General features: G+C 43.0%; 1 protein-coding gene across 1 annotated transcript in view; it reads right to left on the bottom strand.

Moving 5' to 3' along the window:
• The window catches only part of LOC137652746 (nuclear factor related to kappa-B-binding protein), a 126,821-nt gene that overhangs the window by 54,404 nt on the left and 51,538 nt on the right, over positions 1–20,879 (bottom strand). The window contains exons 12-15 of the mRNA XM_068386152.1: positions 15,763–15,893; positions 7,522–7,761; positions 7,237–7,382; positions 6,960–7,088 (exon numbers count right to left, since the gene is read on the bottom strand). Of these exons, the coding sequence (XP_068242253.1) occupies positions 6,960–7,088; positions 7,237–7,382; positions 7,522–7,761; positions 15,763–15,893 (646 nt within the window). The remainder of the gene's footprint in view (positions 1–6,959; positions 7,089–7,236; positions 7,383–7,521; positions 7,762–15,762; positions 15,894–20,879) is intronic.

Raw genomic sequence — 20,879 nt, 5'->3', positions numbered from 1 at the left:
CTAAAATTATTTTTGAATAAATATTTCTGCAACAATCAAGAGAAGTAGGTTTACTCCTAATATCTATAACATTAATCTTCAAGATTTTTATAAGATCTGGATCCAATTCTTGACTCGTTTCTGTGAGCAAACATTTTAACAAGAAAAGACACTACTGTACATATTCGGACTGAGGACAAATTAGAATTCTGATCCCACATGGTAAATCAGGGACACTACCATGATTCAATAATTGAAGATGTGCTTACTTGGAGAAACAGGAGGCCTATCATCTTTGTAAGGGTAACAGATCAGATTTTAATTGGAATAACTATACTAAACTAAGAGCTGCTGCTCAGAGACTTTATGCTCCAACTGAAAAGGAATATAATTTGACCAAAAATGGAACCTTTTCCTGTACAACACAGGAACATAAGTGGTGTGCAATCCTTAAATTTTCCATCTTTAGTCTAAATTTAAAAGTTCCACTTTTACTTAAATCAGATGGCTCTGTCATTAACTGTCCATAAATAAACCCCAGCCCTTTTTGGCAGATGTGTTTGACAATAAGCAGAGAAATAAGAAACTATCCTCCTCATTTCTGTTTTCCTAAGGCTAAACTACCTAGTTCAGTTTTGGTATTGTGAGATTAAAACACTCTAGATGGACCTTGATGCTAATGGTGGAGACTTAAATGGTATTTTTGCTTTGTTATTTATATAGACTGTTGACTTCTTAGCTCCTAAGTTCTGTTATTTTCTGCAAGCTGGCAAGAAGAGGTTCTTTTAGCACTAGTTGGAGAATTGGTAAGTTACTCCATTAGGTAAATATGTTTGTGGTAGCTCTAGTAGGTTGTAGGTTGGCAAGGGCACCAGCCACCCATTGAGATACTACCACTAGAGAATTATTGGGTCCTTTGAATGGCCAGACAGTACTACATTGGATCCTCATTTTTCCTTTGCCTACACAAAGTACACGAATATTCTGGGCTTCTTCTTTGTCTGCATCTTTTCACACACTTACGTGGGAAATAGTCTGGGCTATTCTTTACATATTCTCCTCTGTTCTCATACACCTGACAACACTGATTACCATACTATTCTTCTTTACAAAAGGGATTAACTACTGCACTGTAATTGTTTAGTGGCTACTTTCCTCTTGGTAAGGGTAGACAAGACTCTTTAGCTATGGCAAGCAGCTCTTCTAGCAGAAGGAAACTCCAAAATCAAACCATTGTTCTCTAGTCTTGGGTAGTGCCATACCCTCTATACCATGGTCTTTCACTGTCTTGGGGTAGATTTCAATTACTTGATGGTACACTTGGGAACATTATTCTGTCTTATTTCTCTTCCTCTTTTTTTAAGTTTTTATAGTTTATACATGAAAGATTTGTCTTAATTTTGCTACTGTTCTTAATATATTTCATTCTAATTGTTAATTACTTCTTTTGTAGTTAATTTATTTCCTTTTCTCACTGGACTATTTTCCCTGTTTCCTATATACATATTTCCTTCATACTTACCCCAATAATTTCCACTCCGTTACCCAGTCCCCTCCTTAAGTTCAAACTTTCCAGTTATCTCTCTTTCACAATCCTAAATTGCTCACCCTTTTCTCATTTGAAGTCGCAAACCTTATTTCTAGATCTCCTCTTTCTCTTCTTGGGATTTCTACCTCTCATTTTAAAATTCATCACTGTAAGTCTACGTTCATTAACACATGATTCTCCAAAAATCCCTTTACAGTTCATCACATTGTTTTTGTCAAAGACTCTAACCAGGATGTGATCTATTTCATAAGTTATCATGTGCTTACCCAACTTCTGAAACCAGGTGTTTATACATGCCAATGCAAAACTGAGCCATTTCTAATATTACTCCCCATCTTCATATCTAATTCCAAATTCATAACCTGCATGCACCTCCTCATATCCATCCCTTCTCTTCCCCACTCTGCAATTCATATCTGTTCCTATGATTAGTGTCTCTTCTTTCACTGTTCTAATTACAGCCTCACACTCTTGTCTAAATAATTAATTTTCTTATTTTTGGCAACCTATCAGAGGGGCATATGCTGAATTTATATTTGCCATCTGATCCCCCATTATCACCGAAATATGTAGAGCCTATACAGTATAGTCTCTTTACCTCTAGCACTTTTTGCTTCCAGTTTCTAACTACAGTATTATGACTAACTTCATTTCTTCCTTCTCATGACCCACTGTAATAGAGCTTCTATCCATTCCCTATCTCTGTAGTTCCATTGCCTTTCCATCTTGTCTCCTGCTCATGCAGGATATCTATCCTCCTCCTCTCCATCACATCCACTATCTACTGAAATCTTCCAATCAGTTTACCCACATTCCAAGTACCTGCTCCAATCTTCCATTCTGACGCTAGCTTCTTTGGCTACAGTCGTGAATCTTGCGGTACCCCCTAGACGCTCGTCACGTACAAGGGACCCTAGCCACATCTACATATCTGACAGCATCAGGCATGGTTAATAACTTGGCAGAAGGTTTTACGATCGCATGCTCTTGCAGTCATTAACCACAGTTACAAACAATGGGTCTAACCTTTGACTAAATGAATCCAACTGTAAGGTAGCAATTTCCACAGTTATTGGAAGTTGGCTTAACGTTTTGCTAAAAAGGCAAATGATAATAAAAAGTGTCTTACTTTCAATTACACCTAGACATCAAATATATAAAACAAATTATTTCGACCTAATCTCACTTACATACAGCCAATATATAGAATAACAATTATATGAAGTCAACACTTTCAAATTAATCATATATATCTTTTAAGACAACAAAAGAATTAAACATATATCATTAAAATATTCTGTTACAATAATCTGCAATTTCCTTTCCCTCTCATAACAAAGCAGCAAACAGATCGTAATCCAGGACTAGAGCTAAAAGCGATACCTTAGACAGAATGCATACCAAGTTCCATGGGGGAGCTGGGATTGTTAAACAGCCACCTAATGACCCAAGGAAATGGGTCCAAAGTTACTATTAATAAAGGGAGATAATTTACCAGCCCAGATTCAAGCTTAACTCCTGAAGAGCTGCCTGAATAAATTCAAGAGAGATAAGTTATAACTCGTAATACATCCCATACAAAATTAGTCAGATAAAAATCCATGATAATTCAGAACTGAAATTTTATCTATTAAATTTGTTTCATAATATTGTTAAAATGGTAAAAAACTGAAAATTTCTTAGAATGATGGTTACATAAGCTTCACAGAGAGTTAAATGCCAGTGTAAGCTTTTTTTATAACTAAAAATACTAACATTGAATCCAGCACATTTCAACATTTACCCCTTAGGGATGGAATTTGTTAAGCATTTGTTTAATTTGTAATACCACTTGATTCTTATGTATGTAACCCTGGATGGCTTCTATGGCAAGTTTTGAATTGGAATAAACAACAAACTTAAGATTCACCCCATCTTGAACTGTTTAAACAATATCAATTGCTAGTAAAATTATGGAGAGTTCAGATGCAGATACTGACCCTTCTGTAAGTACTGTAATGTCTTCTCTTCATTCCATTGCTTCTTTGCAATCTCTAAGGACCCATTCTGTTATTCTTAATGTCCATCTTTTATCTGTCACTCTCATTATATGTCCTACCCATGTAAATTCCTTTTTCTTAAATGTTAGAATATCCTCGACTTTAGTTGGCTTTCATATTCATGTTAGTCTTTTTTCTGTCAGTGTTATTTCCATCATTATCCTTTCCATAGCTCTTTGAGTTATAACTAGCTTATGTTCTAACGCTTAGTAAGTATCCAAGTTTCGGATTCATAAGTTAAAATTGGTAGGACCATTTGATTAAATACTTTTCTTTTCAGAAAAAGTGGCATTCAACTTTTCGTAACCACATTTACTGTTTACAAAATGCTCTCTATCCCATGCTTATTTTTCTTTTGAATTCGGTCTCGTGTCCTGGGGAAATACTGTCTGTCCTAAATATGTATATTCATTAACAATCTCTAGATTTTCGTCCACATCTCTTATTTGTTGTCTCTACACTTTCATTGAACATTATCTAAATTTCACTCATATTCATTTTCAGTCCTACATTTTTGCTTTCTCTATTCAAATCTTCAATCATCTTTTGTAATTACTACCATGATTCACTAAACTCAACTATCATCTGAAAATCTTAGGTTGCTAAGGTATTCCCCATTAATATTAACTCCTACAATTTCCTAATCTAAATTCTTAAAAACTTCTAGGCATGCTGTGAATAATCTAGGAGAGATGGGTCTCTAACTCCTTTCTCAATTGGAATTTTCTATCTTCATATAGTTTTAAGATTGCTGCACTTCTTGTACAGATATCTTTAAGTTTTCTAACACAAGATTCCTCCATTCCTTCTCTTTGAATAGCTTTAGTTAGTGCTGAGGTTTTGACAAAATCAAAAGCTTTCTAATAGTCTATAAATGCCAGGCATAATGGTTGGCAAAACACAGTTGATTTTTCTATTAGCTAGTTAATTACATAGATCCACTCATTGTTGAATAACCACTTTTAAAGCCTGCTTCTCTCTTGACAATTAAAGTCTAGCTGTCTTTCTATTCCACCTAATAGGATCTTTGTAAATATTTTATAAATCACAAAGAGTAAGTTGGGCAGTATTTTTTAGGTCTTTTATTTCTCCTATTTTATGAATTAGTATACGTACAGTAATGATGAAATTTTTCCGTGCTGTAGGTATAGAGCATTCTTACAGACATTTGGTTCAAAGTTCAACGAGTTTTACTACTATGAAATTTCCTCCATCTACTACTAAATCAATTGGTAGGCCATCTTCTCCTGCTGCTTTGCCACTTTTCATGTTTTCTTTACTTCTCCTACTGTTGCATTTGGTATTGGCACATTTCATTATTTCTATTGAAAAAATTATTTCTTATACCAATATTGTATAGCATTGTATAGAAATCCTCTGCAATTCTTATCATCTCATCTATAGTGTTATTTCCATTTTCATCCTTTACTGTATAGCAAACAGTAGGCATCTGCTCCAAGTCTTCTTTTCTTCAATTTTATGCTTCATCCTTTCTTCGGTGTTTTCTCAATTTTGGCCTGATTGTCTTTACAAATACCTTGGGTTTTTAGTTTGTTTATTGTTTTGGATGGTTCTGTTAATTCTATTTCCTCTCTATTTGATTTTACCAATGTTTCCAATCTTCCTTATTAGGATTTTGGTCTTTTCTGATAGTTTTGCAACATTGTCCAAAACAGGTGATTACCTCCAGATGCAGAGAACTACCACAAAGCGAGACAAGTTCTTCTGTCCTCCTTATTGAATGAGTAACAACAAAATAGAGGGGGAGGCTCCTTACAGCCATCCCTCACAAATGGAGCTTTGAAAGGTTTGTATTCTCAAAGGACCAAATTTCACTTCCCGCTTATGCGAGAGTGCTCACCGCAAGAAAAAAAAATATATATATATGCTCATCAAACAAAAGTAAGAAAAGATCCAACAATCGACAAAGAACTGTAACAAAACATCTGCACTTCTGCAGTAAAAGATGAAACTGGCTATTCTGTAATAGACCCTCCTGTTATCACCAACCACCCTATTAAAGATCCAATGGCCTTTCCAGCAATGCTGAAGACATGTCACTATTTCAAAGGACAACAGGCCTGAATACATGTAAAAACAAAGTAAATATGAGGAAGAATTTTGACAGGTAGGCAGTAAGACCAAAGAAAATGGATGAATAGTAAATGGCAGAACACCATGCAACTGAATGACTAAGGAATGCTATAAACAACCTAAAGTTTCATCTACAATGCAAAGCGTTACATTCAGAAGGTGAGGAAGATGTAAAGAGAAAACCTGCAACTAATTTAAAAGAAGTACAAATTCTTTGTTGATTAAATCAATCAACTAAACATATTAGACAAAGGGTTTCAATATCTAACACTATGTACTGCTACTAGCCTCCCTCACCTAATTTCAAATAATACGAGAAAAAAAATTATTCCGATTTTACAAGGCTTTGAAATGCAAAAATATGACTTTTTTTCAAATTACCAAGACCACACACTAAAATTCCATTGCAAACAAAACTGCAATCCATAAACATACATCATAGCTATTTAAATATTAACAAAATATGTTTAAAAAATTTAAATTTTGAATCTGCAATGTACGAAAATAATGACAGCACATATTTGGTATCTAATGTTATAATCTATTTTGGGAAGCTTCTGCTTAAGAAAAAAAATAGGTGAAGATCACAAATAAAATTAACTTCAGACCCTATTCCCTAACCTCCTAAATTGGATTAGGAGCACATATGAAGCTATGCAATTCTAACGTCAATTCCTCATGCAGATATCATGCAAAACCTCAAAGTCCTCAAGGTCCTATAAAAGTCTGGCGAAATTAATATAATGTTACTTTTGGCCAAGAGTATCCACAATTCTGTAACATTGGTTTTGCTACCTTAATTTCCCATAATATACCTACAGAAAATTAATTAATTACCAAATAATACATGCTTTCAAATATGGGAAACCATTAACAAACCATTTATCCAGGAACTTTGTAGTTTATAAACTTTAATTTCAAAGAAAATTTAAACCAGAAAAAAAACTGGGAAAACCAGTCAGCAATACAATGGTTATGGTTGTTCAAACATTGGATACACTGGCTTTTCTCTCCTCTTTTTCTTTTCTGACAAGTGATACCAAACAGTAAATATATTTCACCAAGTTTGGGGAGTTTGATAACTGCATTCTGAATGCATGTTGCAAGAGAGGATTAAACATTAAGCTTGAAAAGTCATTTCCTCTTGTATAAAAAACTTGAAAGTGATTGATCTCCTCTTTACAGTTTTGAGAACTAAACATATACCAGAAAAATAAATGATGGCTTTTCAAACTGAATGCGACATAAGACTAAACACTTAAACATTTTAAGCTACCACAGAATTCCAATTAACTCACTCTTACAGAAGTAATAGTCTTTCCAAGACCTTGAGTACCCAAGTGCTCTAATTTGACAGGCGAATCAACTTTGGCTTTTGCAAGAACAGCAACTTCTTCAGGCTTCAATCTTAGCTGTGTTGGTTCAACCTGAAATTCATAGGGATGATGCTGTACTTGTCAATAAAAACTACAGTAATCTCAGAGAGAAAAGGCAAGAAATACACAATAGCTAAATAGAAATCAATATAACTAATTTTTTAATGTCTAGCAACTACTGCAGTCAATCTTCAATTACCTTTGTCGGCGTTGGCAGCGGTTCCAGGGTTACATTTGGAGGCCCTTTAATAGTAAGGGGATCTTTAACTTTGGTGCGACTTTGTCTGCGAGGTGCTGGCTTTTTATTTTTATTGCCCCCTGGCCCATTCAAGTGATGCATTCGTTCTAGAAACAATTATAAAACTTGATAAAATCTATAATTAAAGAAAAATTGTATTACATATTAAAGTCAGCAAATTCATGAGTAATACATGTCTGAACCATGGGACAATTTTTATGATATTTGAACTGAATATATTCTTACCAAATTCCTCTTCATTTCTGTTCCTGTGCAAGTATATCCAAAGCTTCCTTGGTGTATCATATTTAACACATGGATCATTTTCATAATGAAGTCTATCTAATGCTCCAGATACAACACTGTTTAGATTATTTTCTGCTGTGGGGTTGGTGAGAGGCGCTAAATATTGCGACTCTTTTAGAAGTTCACAAATATCTGAACGGGTCCCTTCTCCATTGGGAAGCCGAGCAACAGCATCACGAACTATAAAGAAATTAAGTCGCTTACTATCCAGTGATAAAACAACTACAGTATCACAATTCACGAGACTATACATTCAAGCACATATATTAGCCAATACTTTAACAGCAAGGCTGCAATCCTGAATTTGTGATTACTCCTTTAAGCAAAATTTTACACAGCCACAAGTTATAATTCATAATTCAACATATTACAAGTAGTGATGTTCTACCAATAAAATGAAGTTAAGAAGATTTTTTTAAGGTTTCAACTATTTTCTCAAATGTTAAAAGAAAAATAGAATGGTTAAGTCATGTAAATTAGGTGAGCTAGAATTTTATGGATCATTTACATGTATGTTTATCAAGCATAAATAGAAATACAAAATGCACAACTTTGAACCCTTTCAAATACAAGCATGTAACTAAACATCATATTATATTGGGCCTTACGGCATTGGTGCTGTCCTTAACTCCGCCAAATACTGTCCTTACATTTTCTACAATTCCAAATAAAAGCTCATTCTATACAAAATTGGATTTTTATAAACTACCGTATGATCATAGTTACTACCTACATAATAGTGTTCAACTAGCAATCTTACCTACTTTCTGCTATGACCCTACTTTAAAAACAACAGGAAATCTGAAGCCCATGCTCTTAACATCTCCGAGCTTTTGACAGCATTTGGTACAAAGGCTTTTCAGATAAATTCCCCCAGCTAGGCTCACTCATCCCTACAGCTCATTCCAAGTTTACCATCCAAGTACTGCATTTCTTCTGTAGTTGGCAATTCTACATGGTCCCTTTTTCATTATCAGTATATTCCCTACATTTAAACCCTTTCCTTTATTCATATTCATCAACAGCATTCCTCAACCTCTTGAATTTTCCATTGATATGTGGAGGGGTATTTTACAAACCAACTTCCTCTTTTTATGAGTTTCTCTTTTGCTCTTTCTATACCTTTTTTGTTCTCCTAATTGAGTGCTCTCATGCTCATTTACTTTGTTCCTTGTCTAAGACTAAAAGAACACCATATCTCTAGTGACCCAGCTCTTGTATCAAAATTTAGGCTTATCTGATATTTAGAATCTGGCCCATATGGCTGATTACTGAAGTCACTGAGGCCATTCAACACTGAGGTAGGACTGAAGGGAAGTAAACAGTGAAAATTAAGTTAAAAGGGGTTCTTAAGAGCAATTTGACAGGAAGCCAACTTCACATACATTGCATTTCAGTAGATAAACTCAAGTTGTTAAGCAGTTTAACTATTCTTCACCCTAATTATATGCCCGATTTCCTTTGTTATAATCTGAATCCATTCAAGGTACAGATAGGAGGTGTAAGATAAAAAAAAAATCACAAATTTTAAAGTAATTTGTATTTTTCCTAACAGTACTTACCTCAAACTACTTTCTTAGGAGTATTTGGGATCTCCTCCCTAACCAACCAAGAATTTTGCGTAGTTCTCCCTCTCTCTGTTACCTTTGTCGGGGCGCTCCAGGGCGGATGAATACTCGCCTTGAGCGACCCGGGGTCAGCGTGCGAGGGTGCGCTGCTAGGTCTGAGTCGTCAGTAAGCGTATGTTTAAGTACTACTCAAACTCCTGTAAGATACTCGGGGAAGGATAGGTGGGCAATAACCCGAAAGTAGTTCGAGGTAAGAACTGTTAGGAAAAATACAAATTACTTAAAATTTGTGATTTGTTCCAACACGGAGTACTTGCCTCGAACTACTTTCTTAGGAGACTTATACTTCAAGTGGAGGGAGTGGCTTACAGGCCGGAATATCCCATTAACATACTGGGGCACAGGACCTAGATAAAAGGCTAGGTCTAGACAACCCAGTAGAAAGGTAGGAGAGTCGGGGAAAGCACGCAAAAGTCTACCTTAAGTACAACTCACCTTTATGTATAATCCGGACATGGGTTTCCACAGCATCCATCTCTCACATGGTAGGAGGAGAGGAAAGGGGAAAAGGGGGGTAGCAAGGAAGGGGGGAGTAAGGAGGAAACTTGTGTCGCTTGGGATTACTTCCCACAGGCTACCCGGGGCCTTAAACCTTTAAACTTGTTGCATGGCGGAAATTACTGGTCCAATGGGGAAGGCGTCCAGGGATTTCCTAGTACAGTCTTTCAGGTAGTGGCCGTAAAGGTGGATTGCCTGGCCCAAGTACCTGCTCGCATGATTTGGCCCACTGCCATGTTGGTATCAAAAGCTAAGAAAGTGCTAAGGCCCCTAATATCATGGGGGCGTGGGGTCCCAAGAACCGCGGATCCATCACTGTCGTAAGCCCTCTTGATGACTTGCCGAAGCCAGAAGGAGATCGTGTTCTTAGATACTGCCCTCTTGACTGGGCCTGAAGAGACAAACAAACTTTTGATGGCTGGTCTGAGTTTGGCTGTCCTACTGAGGTATTTTCTGATTGTTCTCACTGGGCACAGATGCAAGTCTTCTGGGTTGTCAGAGTGAGGTAGTACTGGAATTAAGAACGCTTCGAACCTAGGATCCGCAACTGTTGGGTTCTGGGTCTTGGCCACGAACTCGGGTAGGAACTTAAAGGATAGTTCCTTCCACCCTTTCGAGTGCGAGACCTCGAAGGACAAGCTGTGGAGCTCACTCACACGTTTGGCTGAGGCTAGAGCTCGTAAGAACACTGCCTTGAGAGTGAGGTCTTTATCTAGAATGTCCTTAAGGGGTTCAAAGGGAGGCCTCGACAGAGCCTTGAGAACCTTGGCCACGTCCCACTGCGGAACCCTAGAGGAGCGTGGAGAACAAGACTACTCAAAACTCCTGATGAGCATGGAGATGTGGCAAGATGCCCCCAGGTTGATGCCTCTGGGTTGAAAAACTTGCCCCAGTGCCGCACGGACTCCTTTGATGGCTGGAATGGAGACTCCCAGGTCGTACCTCAAGTGAACCAGGAAGTCTGCAATTCTGTGGACTGATGCGTCTAAGGGTTTCAGGTTCTGTGTGGCACACCACTTCACGAACGTGGCCCACTTGGCCTGGTACACTACGCACGAGGACTTTTGGAGATACCCTGACATCCTGGAAGCTGTCTTCTCTGAGAACCCCTCTTTCCTTAGTAGCTGCTTGATAACCTCCACTCGTGTAGCTGCAGGCACTGGTGGTTTTCGTGCAGCCTTCGTAAGTGTGGTTGACGTAACAGATCTTCTCTTACTAGAAGGGGCCATGGAGGGAGTGTGGCCAGGTCCTGTAGATCCGCGAACCCCTCCCTCTCTGGCCACCAGGGCGCTACCAGTCATCTTTGTAGCCCTTGACTGCCCGAGTCTGTTGAGTACCTGCCTGAGGATCCCGAAGGGAAAGAAAGCGTACACATCGAGACCGTCCCACGAGTGCTGGAAGGCGTCCTCGAACGCTGCTGTCGGGTCTGCCACCGGAGAACAGAGCAGGGGTAACTGAGCATTGAGCCTCGTGGCGAACAGGTCTATTTCCGGTGAGCCCCACAACTGAAGAACCTCCTGCGCTACTTGCGGATGTAGAGAACATTCCGACCCTAATACTTGCCCTGTCCTGCTGAGGCTGTCGGCCAGTACGTTTCTTTCCCGGAATGAACCTGGCTGTAAGAAAGATGTGGTTCTTTTCGGCCCATTCTAGGATTTGAGCCGTGAGGTCGCACAGTTCCCTTGATCTCAGGCCTCCCTGCTTCTTTATGTATGCCACTAATGTGGCGTTGTTGCACATGAGAGCTACTGAGTTTCTTCGAAGTTGATGGGCGAACGTCGTGAGGGCCTTTTGCACTGCCATGAGCTCGAGCAGGTTTATATGAAGGGTCTTTTCCTCTAGGGACCACTTTCCCTCTGCCGTTTCCTCGAGTAGATGGGCTCCCCACCCCTCCTTTGATGCGTCCGTGAAGAGCAGCATCTCCGGAGGAGCGGACGCGTACCGTATCCCTTTTAGTATGTTCTCCCTCTTGGACCACCAGAGGAGCATTTCCTGGAGGCCGGGGGTCATCCTGACTATGTTCTGCGGAGTGTCCCCCGGTGACCAGAGGTCCTTCAGATTCCACTGGACTGGCCTCAGCTTGAGCCTCCCCTGAGGGACCAACTTCTCCAACAAGACCAGGTGTCCCACGAGTCTCTGCCAATCCTTGGCTCTCATTGGTGTGTCTGTCAGAAATGAGTGAATGACTTGATCCAGATTGTTCAGCCTCTCCTGAGAGGGGAATGCCCTCGCTAACTGGGAGTCCAGGACCATCCCTAGGTACGTCATCCTGGTGGTGGAGACTAACTTGGACTTTTCCAAGTTGATGGTGATCCCTATATCCCTGCAGAACTGTACAAGTTTCGCCCCCTGCTCCTTTAAGTCTGCCTCTGAGGCTGAAAGCAGCAACCAGTTGTCGAGGTATCTGATCAGCCTGATGCCCTGTTTGTGTGCCCAGACTGATACCAAGGTGAACACCCTCGTGAACACCTGAGGTGCCGTTGACAGGCCGAAGTAGAGGGTCTTGAACTGAAGGGATTGGGATCCACTCTTCACTCTGAGGAACTTCCTACTGGAGGGGTGTACGGGGATTTGAAAATAAGCATCCTTGAGATCTAGAGACATCATGAAATCCCCTTCTCTCAAGGCTGCCAGCAACGACTTTGGCGTGTCCATCTTGAAGGTGGTCTTCTTGACAAACTTGTTCAGGGCCGAGAGGTCGATGACTGGTCTCCAACCTCCCGTAGCTTTCTCTACCAGGAAGAGCCTGCTGTAGAATCCTGGGGATGATTTTTGGATGGGTTGTAGAGCTCCCTTGCTCAACATGGCTGACACCTCCTCCTGCAGGGCTGCTCTCTTCTCGGGATCTTTGGGTGCCAGCCATTCTGCCCGATGTTGGGAATCAGAAGGGGCAGTTCCGACAGGAAGGGAATCCTGTATCCCTCCCTGAGGACTGTCACGGACCACGTGTCCGCGCCGTTGTCTCGCCATGCTTGCCAATATTGTTTGAGGCATCCCCCCACCTGAGGCGTGGGAAGGTGTGGGGGGCCTCTCTCCATCTCCTTCTGGGGAGACGGTTTGAACGGCCTCTCCTAGAGCCAGAATACTTTTGCTTAAAGGAGGCCTGGGCTGGAGCACTGCCCTTGCGGGAGGGCTGTGGGGATTGGCGCCAGGAAGGGAAGGAGGCCTCCTGTCTATCCGGAGGCGTAGGCGGGTAGGCCCCGTCCACCGATGTTCTTTTGTGGGAAAGACGTCTTGCCGCCAACTGCCTTGGCTCCGACGAATTCTTCAATTTTCCCACCCTCTCCAATGTCTCAGCCACCGCCTGAAGTGGGAACACGGTCTCGCCCCACACTGGTGCATTCCTTAACGGGGGAGCCTGTTAAGGACTGTGTCCCTCCTCCTCAGGACCCAGTTTGCCGTCTGGGTCAGAGACTGGAACGTGAGGAACTTCATTGCTTTCCCCCCCGAACGGATAAATTCTTGCAGTAGGGCTTGGTTCTCTGGTATCGAAAGGTCGTGTGCTAGTTGGAACCCCGCTAGGGTGCACGCCCACCAGTCCAACCAGGAGGTCACGTTGACAATGCCTTGGGAGGTGTCCTCCATCATGGCAGCCTCCGCTTGCGAGAAGACCACTGGGGCAATAAGGCTCCTTTCATCCGTATTGCCCTGGTTCAAAGTTGCGACGGCTTCTTCCAAAGTGCGGGGTCCTGACTGACGACCGTCTGGCACATAGAACTTCATCTGGGTCCTTAGTCCAGGCAGGAGCTTGAAGGACCCTTGGGCTCTAAGGGAGTTCTTAGGCACCGCAACAAACCAATCGATGTGTTCCATGCCCAGGGCAACTCGGGCGCTAGGGGTAGGGTCAAGGATGGCTTCTGCTGCACAGGATTGTCTACCATCCTGCCCAAACCCGAAAGCCAAGCCTGCTCCGATGAAGGTTGCGGTTCGTCCAACCTGTGATGGTGCTGTATTAGGGCCAAGACCTTCCTGTATGAGGACACCTCATCCGGGGAACACTCGCCGGTGTCTAACAATACTTCCACTACCTGAACCTCCGTGTCGGTAGCATCTTCGAACACGGAGGGATCCGTGGGAGCGGAGGTATCCCTTCCTTCCTGCCGGGTTGATGGAGCAGCTGCCTCTGTCACGGATGGAGCCGCCAGGGCGGGGGTAGCCGTCATGGGTCTACCCCCTCCCGGGGAAATCCGTAGAGAACTACTCTTCAGTTGTGGCAGCGGCAGTTTCCGTGACTTAGACGGAGCCGGTGCGACAAAGGGAGTGGGAGCCGAGCTGCTGGGCCTCATCCACGGTTGCCCCCGCAGGACGGATGGAGCCGGTGACTTGCCGGGCAAGGACAAGGGAAAGTGTGCCAACGGCTGCACCCGACGGGCGGGCGGAGCCGAAGAGACACTGGGCAAGAGCGCGGAAGTGGCTCCTGCGGCCACCGAGGCAGGCACTGGAGCGGCAGCCGCCCTGCTCGACACGCAAGGGGGAAAAGCCACTCTGATAAATTTCCTCCTGGAAGAACTCTCCTTCTTGCTCCTTCTCCTCGTGGTCTTTGCCTTCTTCCTCGCAGGGCCTGCGTAAGAGCTTGCCTTCCTTCTCCTGGATCTCTTCTTCTTCCTTCTCGCCTCCCGGCCGTTGGAGTCCTCCGACGATAATGAGCTGCAGGACGAGGAACTGTCCGAAGAAGATGAAGAGGAGGAGGAGCTGTCGGAGTCCTCTGTATCTTCCACTACCACTCTCGGGGCCCGTGGTCTAGCTACCGGGGTAACGAGCTGCATGAAGTCAGACGGAAGCGTTACTGAGGGCGCCGGGAGTGTGCGAAGTGCACCTCGAGAGGCAAACCAGCCCTCAAACTCCTCTTCTTGCCGCATGGGGGACCTGAAGGGCGTCCTTGGCACCGTCCAAACAATGGAGTAGGGGTCTGACGAGCACGTGGCCCTCCTTTGTCACGGCCGGCCCTGGAACCCGCTGTACCTGTAAAACACTGCCACGATGGGGGGGTAGGAGCTGTTTCAGGCCTCCCCCACACCGGGTCTTCACTGGAGACGGGTCCTGCGGCCACCAAAACCTCGTCCACGGCACACACTTCCACCAAACTAGCAGAACCCCCACTCGTCTGCTAGGCCCCACACAGACAGAATCCCCGATATCAGACTCATGGGGAACGGCAATATGTGGTTTCCCCGCAACGGACTTACCTCGTCCCCTACTCTGGGTAGGGGAAGGTGAAGGAGAACCTCTCTCCGAAGGCGCTGAGGGCGACGTCAAGGGCGAGGTGATGTCCACCTCCTTGAGAGACCGTTTGGGCGCCTACTTTTTTTTTGTGGCAAACAAGGTCCACTATAACTCCGGTCAGGACTCACACTCCGGACATGTGGAGGCAGGGGGAGCACTTATTACCTCTACACGAGGCGCATAGCGTGTGCGGGTCGACATCAGGCCTGGACAGCCAGGCCCCGCAAGACTTATCAGCTTTGGGCCCGGGACAACGATGCTGAGATTCCATAATGGAAAACCGGAACACGCAAGCAACACAAGTAACACAAGAAAAGGATAAGGAACACAAAAGGGAACACATGGTGCACAAAGGATGGGGAACACAAAGGAACACGTGGTACACAAAGGCGGATCGGACGGGATAAGTGAGAGAGAGCAGCGAGATGAGATCTACACCGCGACCAGGCACTGACGACTCAGACCTAGCAGCGCACCCTTGCTCGCTGACCCCGGTTCGCTTCAGGGCGAGTATCCATCCGCCCCGGAGCGCCCGACAAAGGTAATGGAGAGAGGGGGAACTACGCAAAATTCTTGGTCGGTTAGGGAGGAGATCCCAGATACTCCTAAGAAAGTAATTCGAGGTAAGTACTCCGTGTTGGAACAATTATATTTTTTGAAATGACAGCATTTAACCTAGATTGATATGCCCATCTGCCTCTTCATGCCAAAAAAGAGAAATTTATAAACATTCTATGGTCAGAGCTAAAATAAACAGATATCTAAATTTTATAAAACTTGACAATCCCACAAAACATTAAAGCCAAAAAAATGTTTACATAAGCCCACTTACCTAGTGACAGAATAGTAACATATGCGGGTCTATCTGGAACAAGAAGGGAATGTCCTCGTGCTTTATTTAGCCCAGTCTGCTGCGTGTAAATTCCTTTCACGGGTCCAACAACACTCTCATAACCATGCATCCTGGAGGTACAAATTAACACCAAAGTAAATTATCATATCACCAGTTACATTCATGAAAAAATATATGAATAATCCTTCAAGAGCCCCTTCAAAGACAGACACTATTTAATAGCATCAAATCATAATAATTTTCCACACTATCTAATATTCAAGAGTATAACTGCATATTCTTGCAGCAATAAAGATAGCAAACTGCCTCCACTGAGAATAATTAAATCTAGGATAGAGCTACTGATTTGTAAATGAAACATCTGATATCTACTTTAGTTTCTCAAGTCATCCTAATGTATGGCTAAACAGCTCCTGATAATAATTCATTGCTTTATCTCATCAAATTTCCCTCCCTGTGTTGGGTTAAAGTTATAGAACTTTGGACAGAGTTAATGGCAAAATAGCCAGCCCAAGCCCAGAGAAATTTTTTTCAGTAAGGGCAAATCAGATTTAAATATATATGAAATGAATATGTAATGGGAAAATCATACTGAGAATGATTACAAAAGTGGAGAGAAAGGGAAATTTCCTTTTTGAAAATTTACAGACAACTTTTATTACTTACTTGTGATATATAGGTTAATCATTGGAAAAGAAATAAAAGTTTATTAAATAAATGTTGAAAGTCACCTCCATTTTTGTTGATCTTGAGAAAACACCATCATTAATTATGCCATTACAAAAAAAATTTGCCCTCGACACCCAATCAGGAGCATAAACAAACTGTACCTTCCCACTTTGGATACTCAAAGCACACTAAACAATAAGAAATTAGACCATAGCTTATAAGAACTAGCTTGATGCCCACAGCAACTCGGTAAAGTCACAGGGTGGATGATTAATAAAATATATTCTTAACTACTGAAGGCAATCTCTTAATAAATACAGATGCTTGTAGTAAATGATACACAAATGTATAAATTTATTCCTTTTATATTTACTGTTTTTGGAAGAAGTAAACAATTAAGAAGCTAAAATTTACAATATTTACCCAGAGAACAATAAAGATTCAGAAAGTAAATCTATGCTATAATGAAAAATTAGAATTAGTACTTTTATCAAAATCTGTTTCAGAAGAAGGTGAATTATTTGTAACATTACAGGTAACAATCCTAGAAATCAAGGAAAATCTATAACTGAACTCATTCAACAAAGAAATTGCATAATCTGTTACGATAGTACTACATCATTGGCAAAAAAAAAATGTAGATGCATGCATGACCAACACTCGAAGAGCCACCAGCAAAAAACTCTGATAAGATTGGCTAGACCTATTGTACATACGAAGTTTGCTGCACTTTGCGTCTTTTCTTTCAAACCAGCCAAACCTAATTCAAGATATGCAATCATCTTCATGTACGTTAATCGAGGTCTAGACAGTGAGGGAAAAGAAGGTTTAATAAGAAAACAATTTTAGCCAAGGTACGAATACACAATGAATGGGATTGGCTGTTCAAATATAATTTAGTCTTCTTGAAATTAACACATCTTGGTAACGGGAGAAATATCCAAGATAAAATGAAATGACAAATTCGTAGATAATTTGTATTTTTCCTAACTATACAAACCTTAGCTATTTAATAGGGGTATTACTTTCGGCGTAGCTGAAATAACGAGCCACTAATTTTAACAAGGGTTAACTACCCACACCGGTAGTTAGCGAGGGGTAGGGAGGGTAGCTTGCTACAGCTCCCCTTCACACACCTGTGATTGAGCTCACTTTGCTTGGAGATAGGACTTCAAGGGGGATAGGGCTGGTGGGTAAGTTTGCTTAAATAGCTAAGTTTTGTATAGTTAGGAAAAATAAAAATTATCTACGAATGTCATTTGTTCCGTAACTGGAATACAAACCACGCTATCTAATAGGGGTGACTCACCCATTAGGAAGGGTGGATGTCACAGCCAATCTCGCTTTTGGCTTTACCCAGGGGCTCCCTATCCGAGTGTGTCAGCACTCAAGGAATAAGGAGGTCCCTGCGCCTCGCAAAAACCTTGCTATGCAAGGTTCGCGGCCTACGCAACCTGTGTATGAAGGTATGTAGAAGTGTGACTGTCCTGGTAAAGTTATTCCGAGTTCTTTAGATGGAAAAACTGTGCACCAGGACTTTCCCAATACCACCTCGTCAGGGTATGGGGATGCACCAATATTAATCTTAATATTAGGTACACAAGGGAGCATGGTTTACCTGCAGTGGTTTGAGGTCAGCTATGCAGAGAACTCAGGATGCTGCTTTCCCCAAGAGAGGGGAGAATGAAGAAAAGAATAAGGGCCAGTCAAACCTTTTCATTCAAGCAGGTAACAATGCCCTCAACCTTCTGCTACTTGTCCAATAAGGAGCTTGAGGTTTTAAACCAGCTGTTGTGCAGCCACCACAGGACCGATAGAGAACGTATCAAGTCTCCCGTGGGTCACGTCTTGCAGGTAGTGGGATGTGAACGTGGTCTGATGCTTCCACAACCCAGCTTGAACAACTTGCGTCACTGAATAGTTTCTCTTGAATGACAGGGACGTAGCTATGCCCCTGACATCATGAGCTCTGGGCGACGTGATGGAGGAGGGTCTTGATTCAGTGCAAGTTCAATGACACAGCAAATCCACACTGAAATGGTGTTCTTGGTGTCCCTCCTCTTGGTCCTTCCTGTGCTGATGAACAGTGCTGCCACACGAGGACGGGCTGCGGCTGTTCTCTTAAGATACAGCCTCAAACTCCTCACTGGGCTTAGTAAGAGATGGTCTGGGTCATCTGTTACAATACAGAGACTAGAAATCCGGAAGGAGTCGAATCGAGGATCCGCTACTCCCGGTTCCGAGTCTTAGCAATAAACTCAGGGACGAAGCTGAAAGTTACCTCTCCCTATCCCCTTGAATGGGCGATGTTGTATGAGAGACCATGAAGTTCACCGACTCGTTTGGCCGAAGCCAAAGCTAGCAGGAACACTCTTCCAAGTCAGGTGGCGATCTGTTGCCTGGCGTAATGGTTCATAGGGAAGTCTCTTGAGAGACCTGAGAACTCAAACCATGTTCCATGGGGGAGGTCTCAATTCTGACTGGGGGCAGGTAAGTTCATAACTCTGTATGAGTAAAGAAAGTTTTAGCCATGAAGAAATGTCCATTCCTTGAAGTCTGAAGGCGAGGCTTAAGGCTGAGCGATTGCCTTTCACTGCCGAGACTGATAGGCGCATGTCTTCTCGCAAATACAAGAGGAACTCCGCTATTGTTGGAATAGTGACATCGAGTGGAGACATACCCCTTCCACGACACCAACCACAGAAGAATTTCCACTTTGCCTGGTAGACTGCTGCTGATAACTTCCGCAGGTATCCAGACATCCACAAGTTGCAAAAATCCTCTCTGAGAGAGGAGATGCTGGATAGTCTCCAGGCGTGAAGTCGTAGCAAAGCTACGGCTTTGTGGAATATGTTGGCATGTGGTGGTTTAAGTAGATTGTGTCGTGGAGGGAGTTCTCTTGGAGGCTCCGTTAGAAGTTGCAGAAGGTCCGGAAACCATTCTGCGTGATGCCATAGCAGAGCTATGAGGGTCATTGAAAGACTGACTGATGTTCTGGTCTTGTTGAGTACCCTCCTCATCAGACAGAACGGGGGAAAGGCGCAAATGTCGATGTTGTCACACCGTTGTTGCCAGAGAGCCTTGGGGTCTGGGACTGGGGAGCAATACAGCGGGAGCCTGAAGTTCAGGGCCGTTGCGAAGAGGTCCACAGTCGGAGAACCCCACAAAGTCAGGATTTTGTTGGCTACTAGATGATCCAAAGACCACTCAGTACTCACTATCTGAGATGCTCAGATTGTCGGCGAGCACATTCCTTTTGCCCGGAATGAAGCGTACCGATAGTAGTATCGAGTGGATTTCTGTCCATCTCGGTATCTCTATAGCTAGATGGGATAGTTGCTGCGAAAATATACCTCCTTGCTCGTTGATGTAGGCCACTACTGTGGTGTTGTTGCTCCTCCCCACCACTGAGTGCCTTGCCAGGAACTGTTGGAACAGTTGAAGGGCCAGAAAGACGGCCTTCATCTCTAGGAGATTTAAGGGGAGGTACTTTTCTGACTCTGACCAGAGGCCTGAGGTCATGTGGTGCAGCACGTGGGGCCCCCACCCCTTTATTGAAGCGTCTGAGAACAGCGTCAAATCCGGGGGAGGACGAGAATGTCCACTCCCTTTCGTAGATTCTCGTCTGTCACCCACCACTGGAGGTCTGCCAGTTCCGCAGGTCCCATGGGGATCTGGATGTCAGGGGAGTTGTGAGCTTGATTCCACCGGGACTTGTCGCCACTGGAGGGATCTCATCCTGAGGCGACCATTAGGAACTAGATGGGCCAGCGATGAAAGGTGACCGAGGAGACGTAACCACGACTGGGGTGGAAGTTCTTCTCGTTTGAGATAAGGTCGCAATCAGCCTTGTTATCCTGTCGTCTGATGGGAAAGCTTTGTGGAGATTGGAGTCTATGATCATGCCTATGTATACCAGTCTCTGAGTAGGAAGCAGAGAAGACTTCTCGAGATTTCCCATGATCCCCCAGATCCTGGCAAAGTCTCAGAAGTTTGTCTCGGTGTTGAAGAAGGGTTGACACCAAGTCTGCTAGGATTACCCAGTCGTCCAGATAACGGAGGAGACGGATGCCAATCCTGTGTGCCCAAGATGACACTATGGTAAACACTCTGGTGAAAACTTGTGGTGCTGTGGAAAGACTGAAGTACAGCACCTTGAACTGGTACTTTCTGTTGTCTAGGCTGAATCTTAAGTAATTCCTTGAAGATGGATGGACTGAGATCTGGAAGTACGCGTCCTATAGGTCCAGTGTGCACATGAAGTCTTGCGGTCTCACTGCAATTCTGACCGTCTCTGCTGTCTCCATGCTGAACGAAGTTTGTTTGACAAACTTGTTCAGGGCTGAGAGGTCGATGACTGGTCTCCAGCCTCCAGACGCCTTTCTTACAAGAAAGAGTCGACTGAAGAAGCCTGGAGATCCGTCGAG

This window comes from Palaemon carinicauda, chromosome 14, assembly GCF_036898095.1.
Source record: "Palaemon carinicauda isolate YSFRI2023 chromosome 14, ASM3689809v2, whole genome shotgun sequence".
NCBI lineage: Eukaryota > Metazoa > Arthropoda > Malacostraca > Decapoda > Palaemonidae > Palaemon > Palaemon carinicauda.
This window is presented reverse-complemented; position numbering and strand designations above follow the sequence as displayed.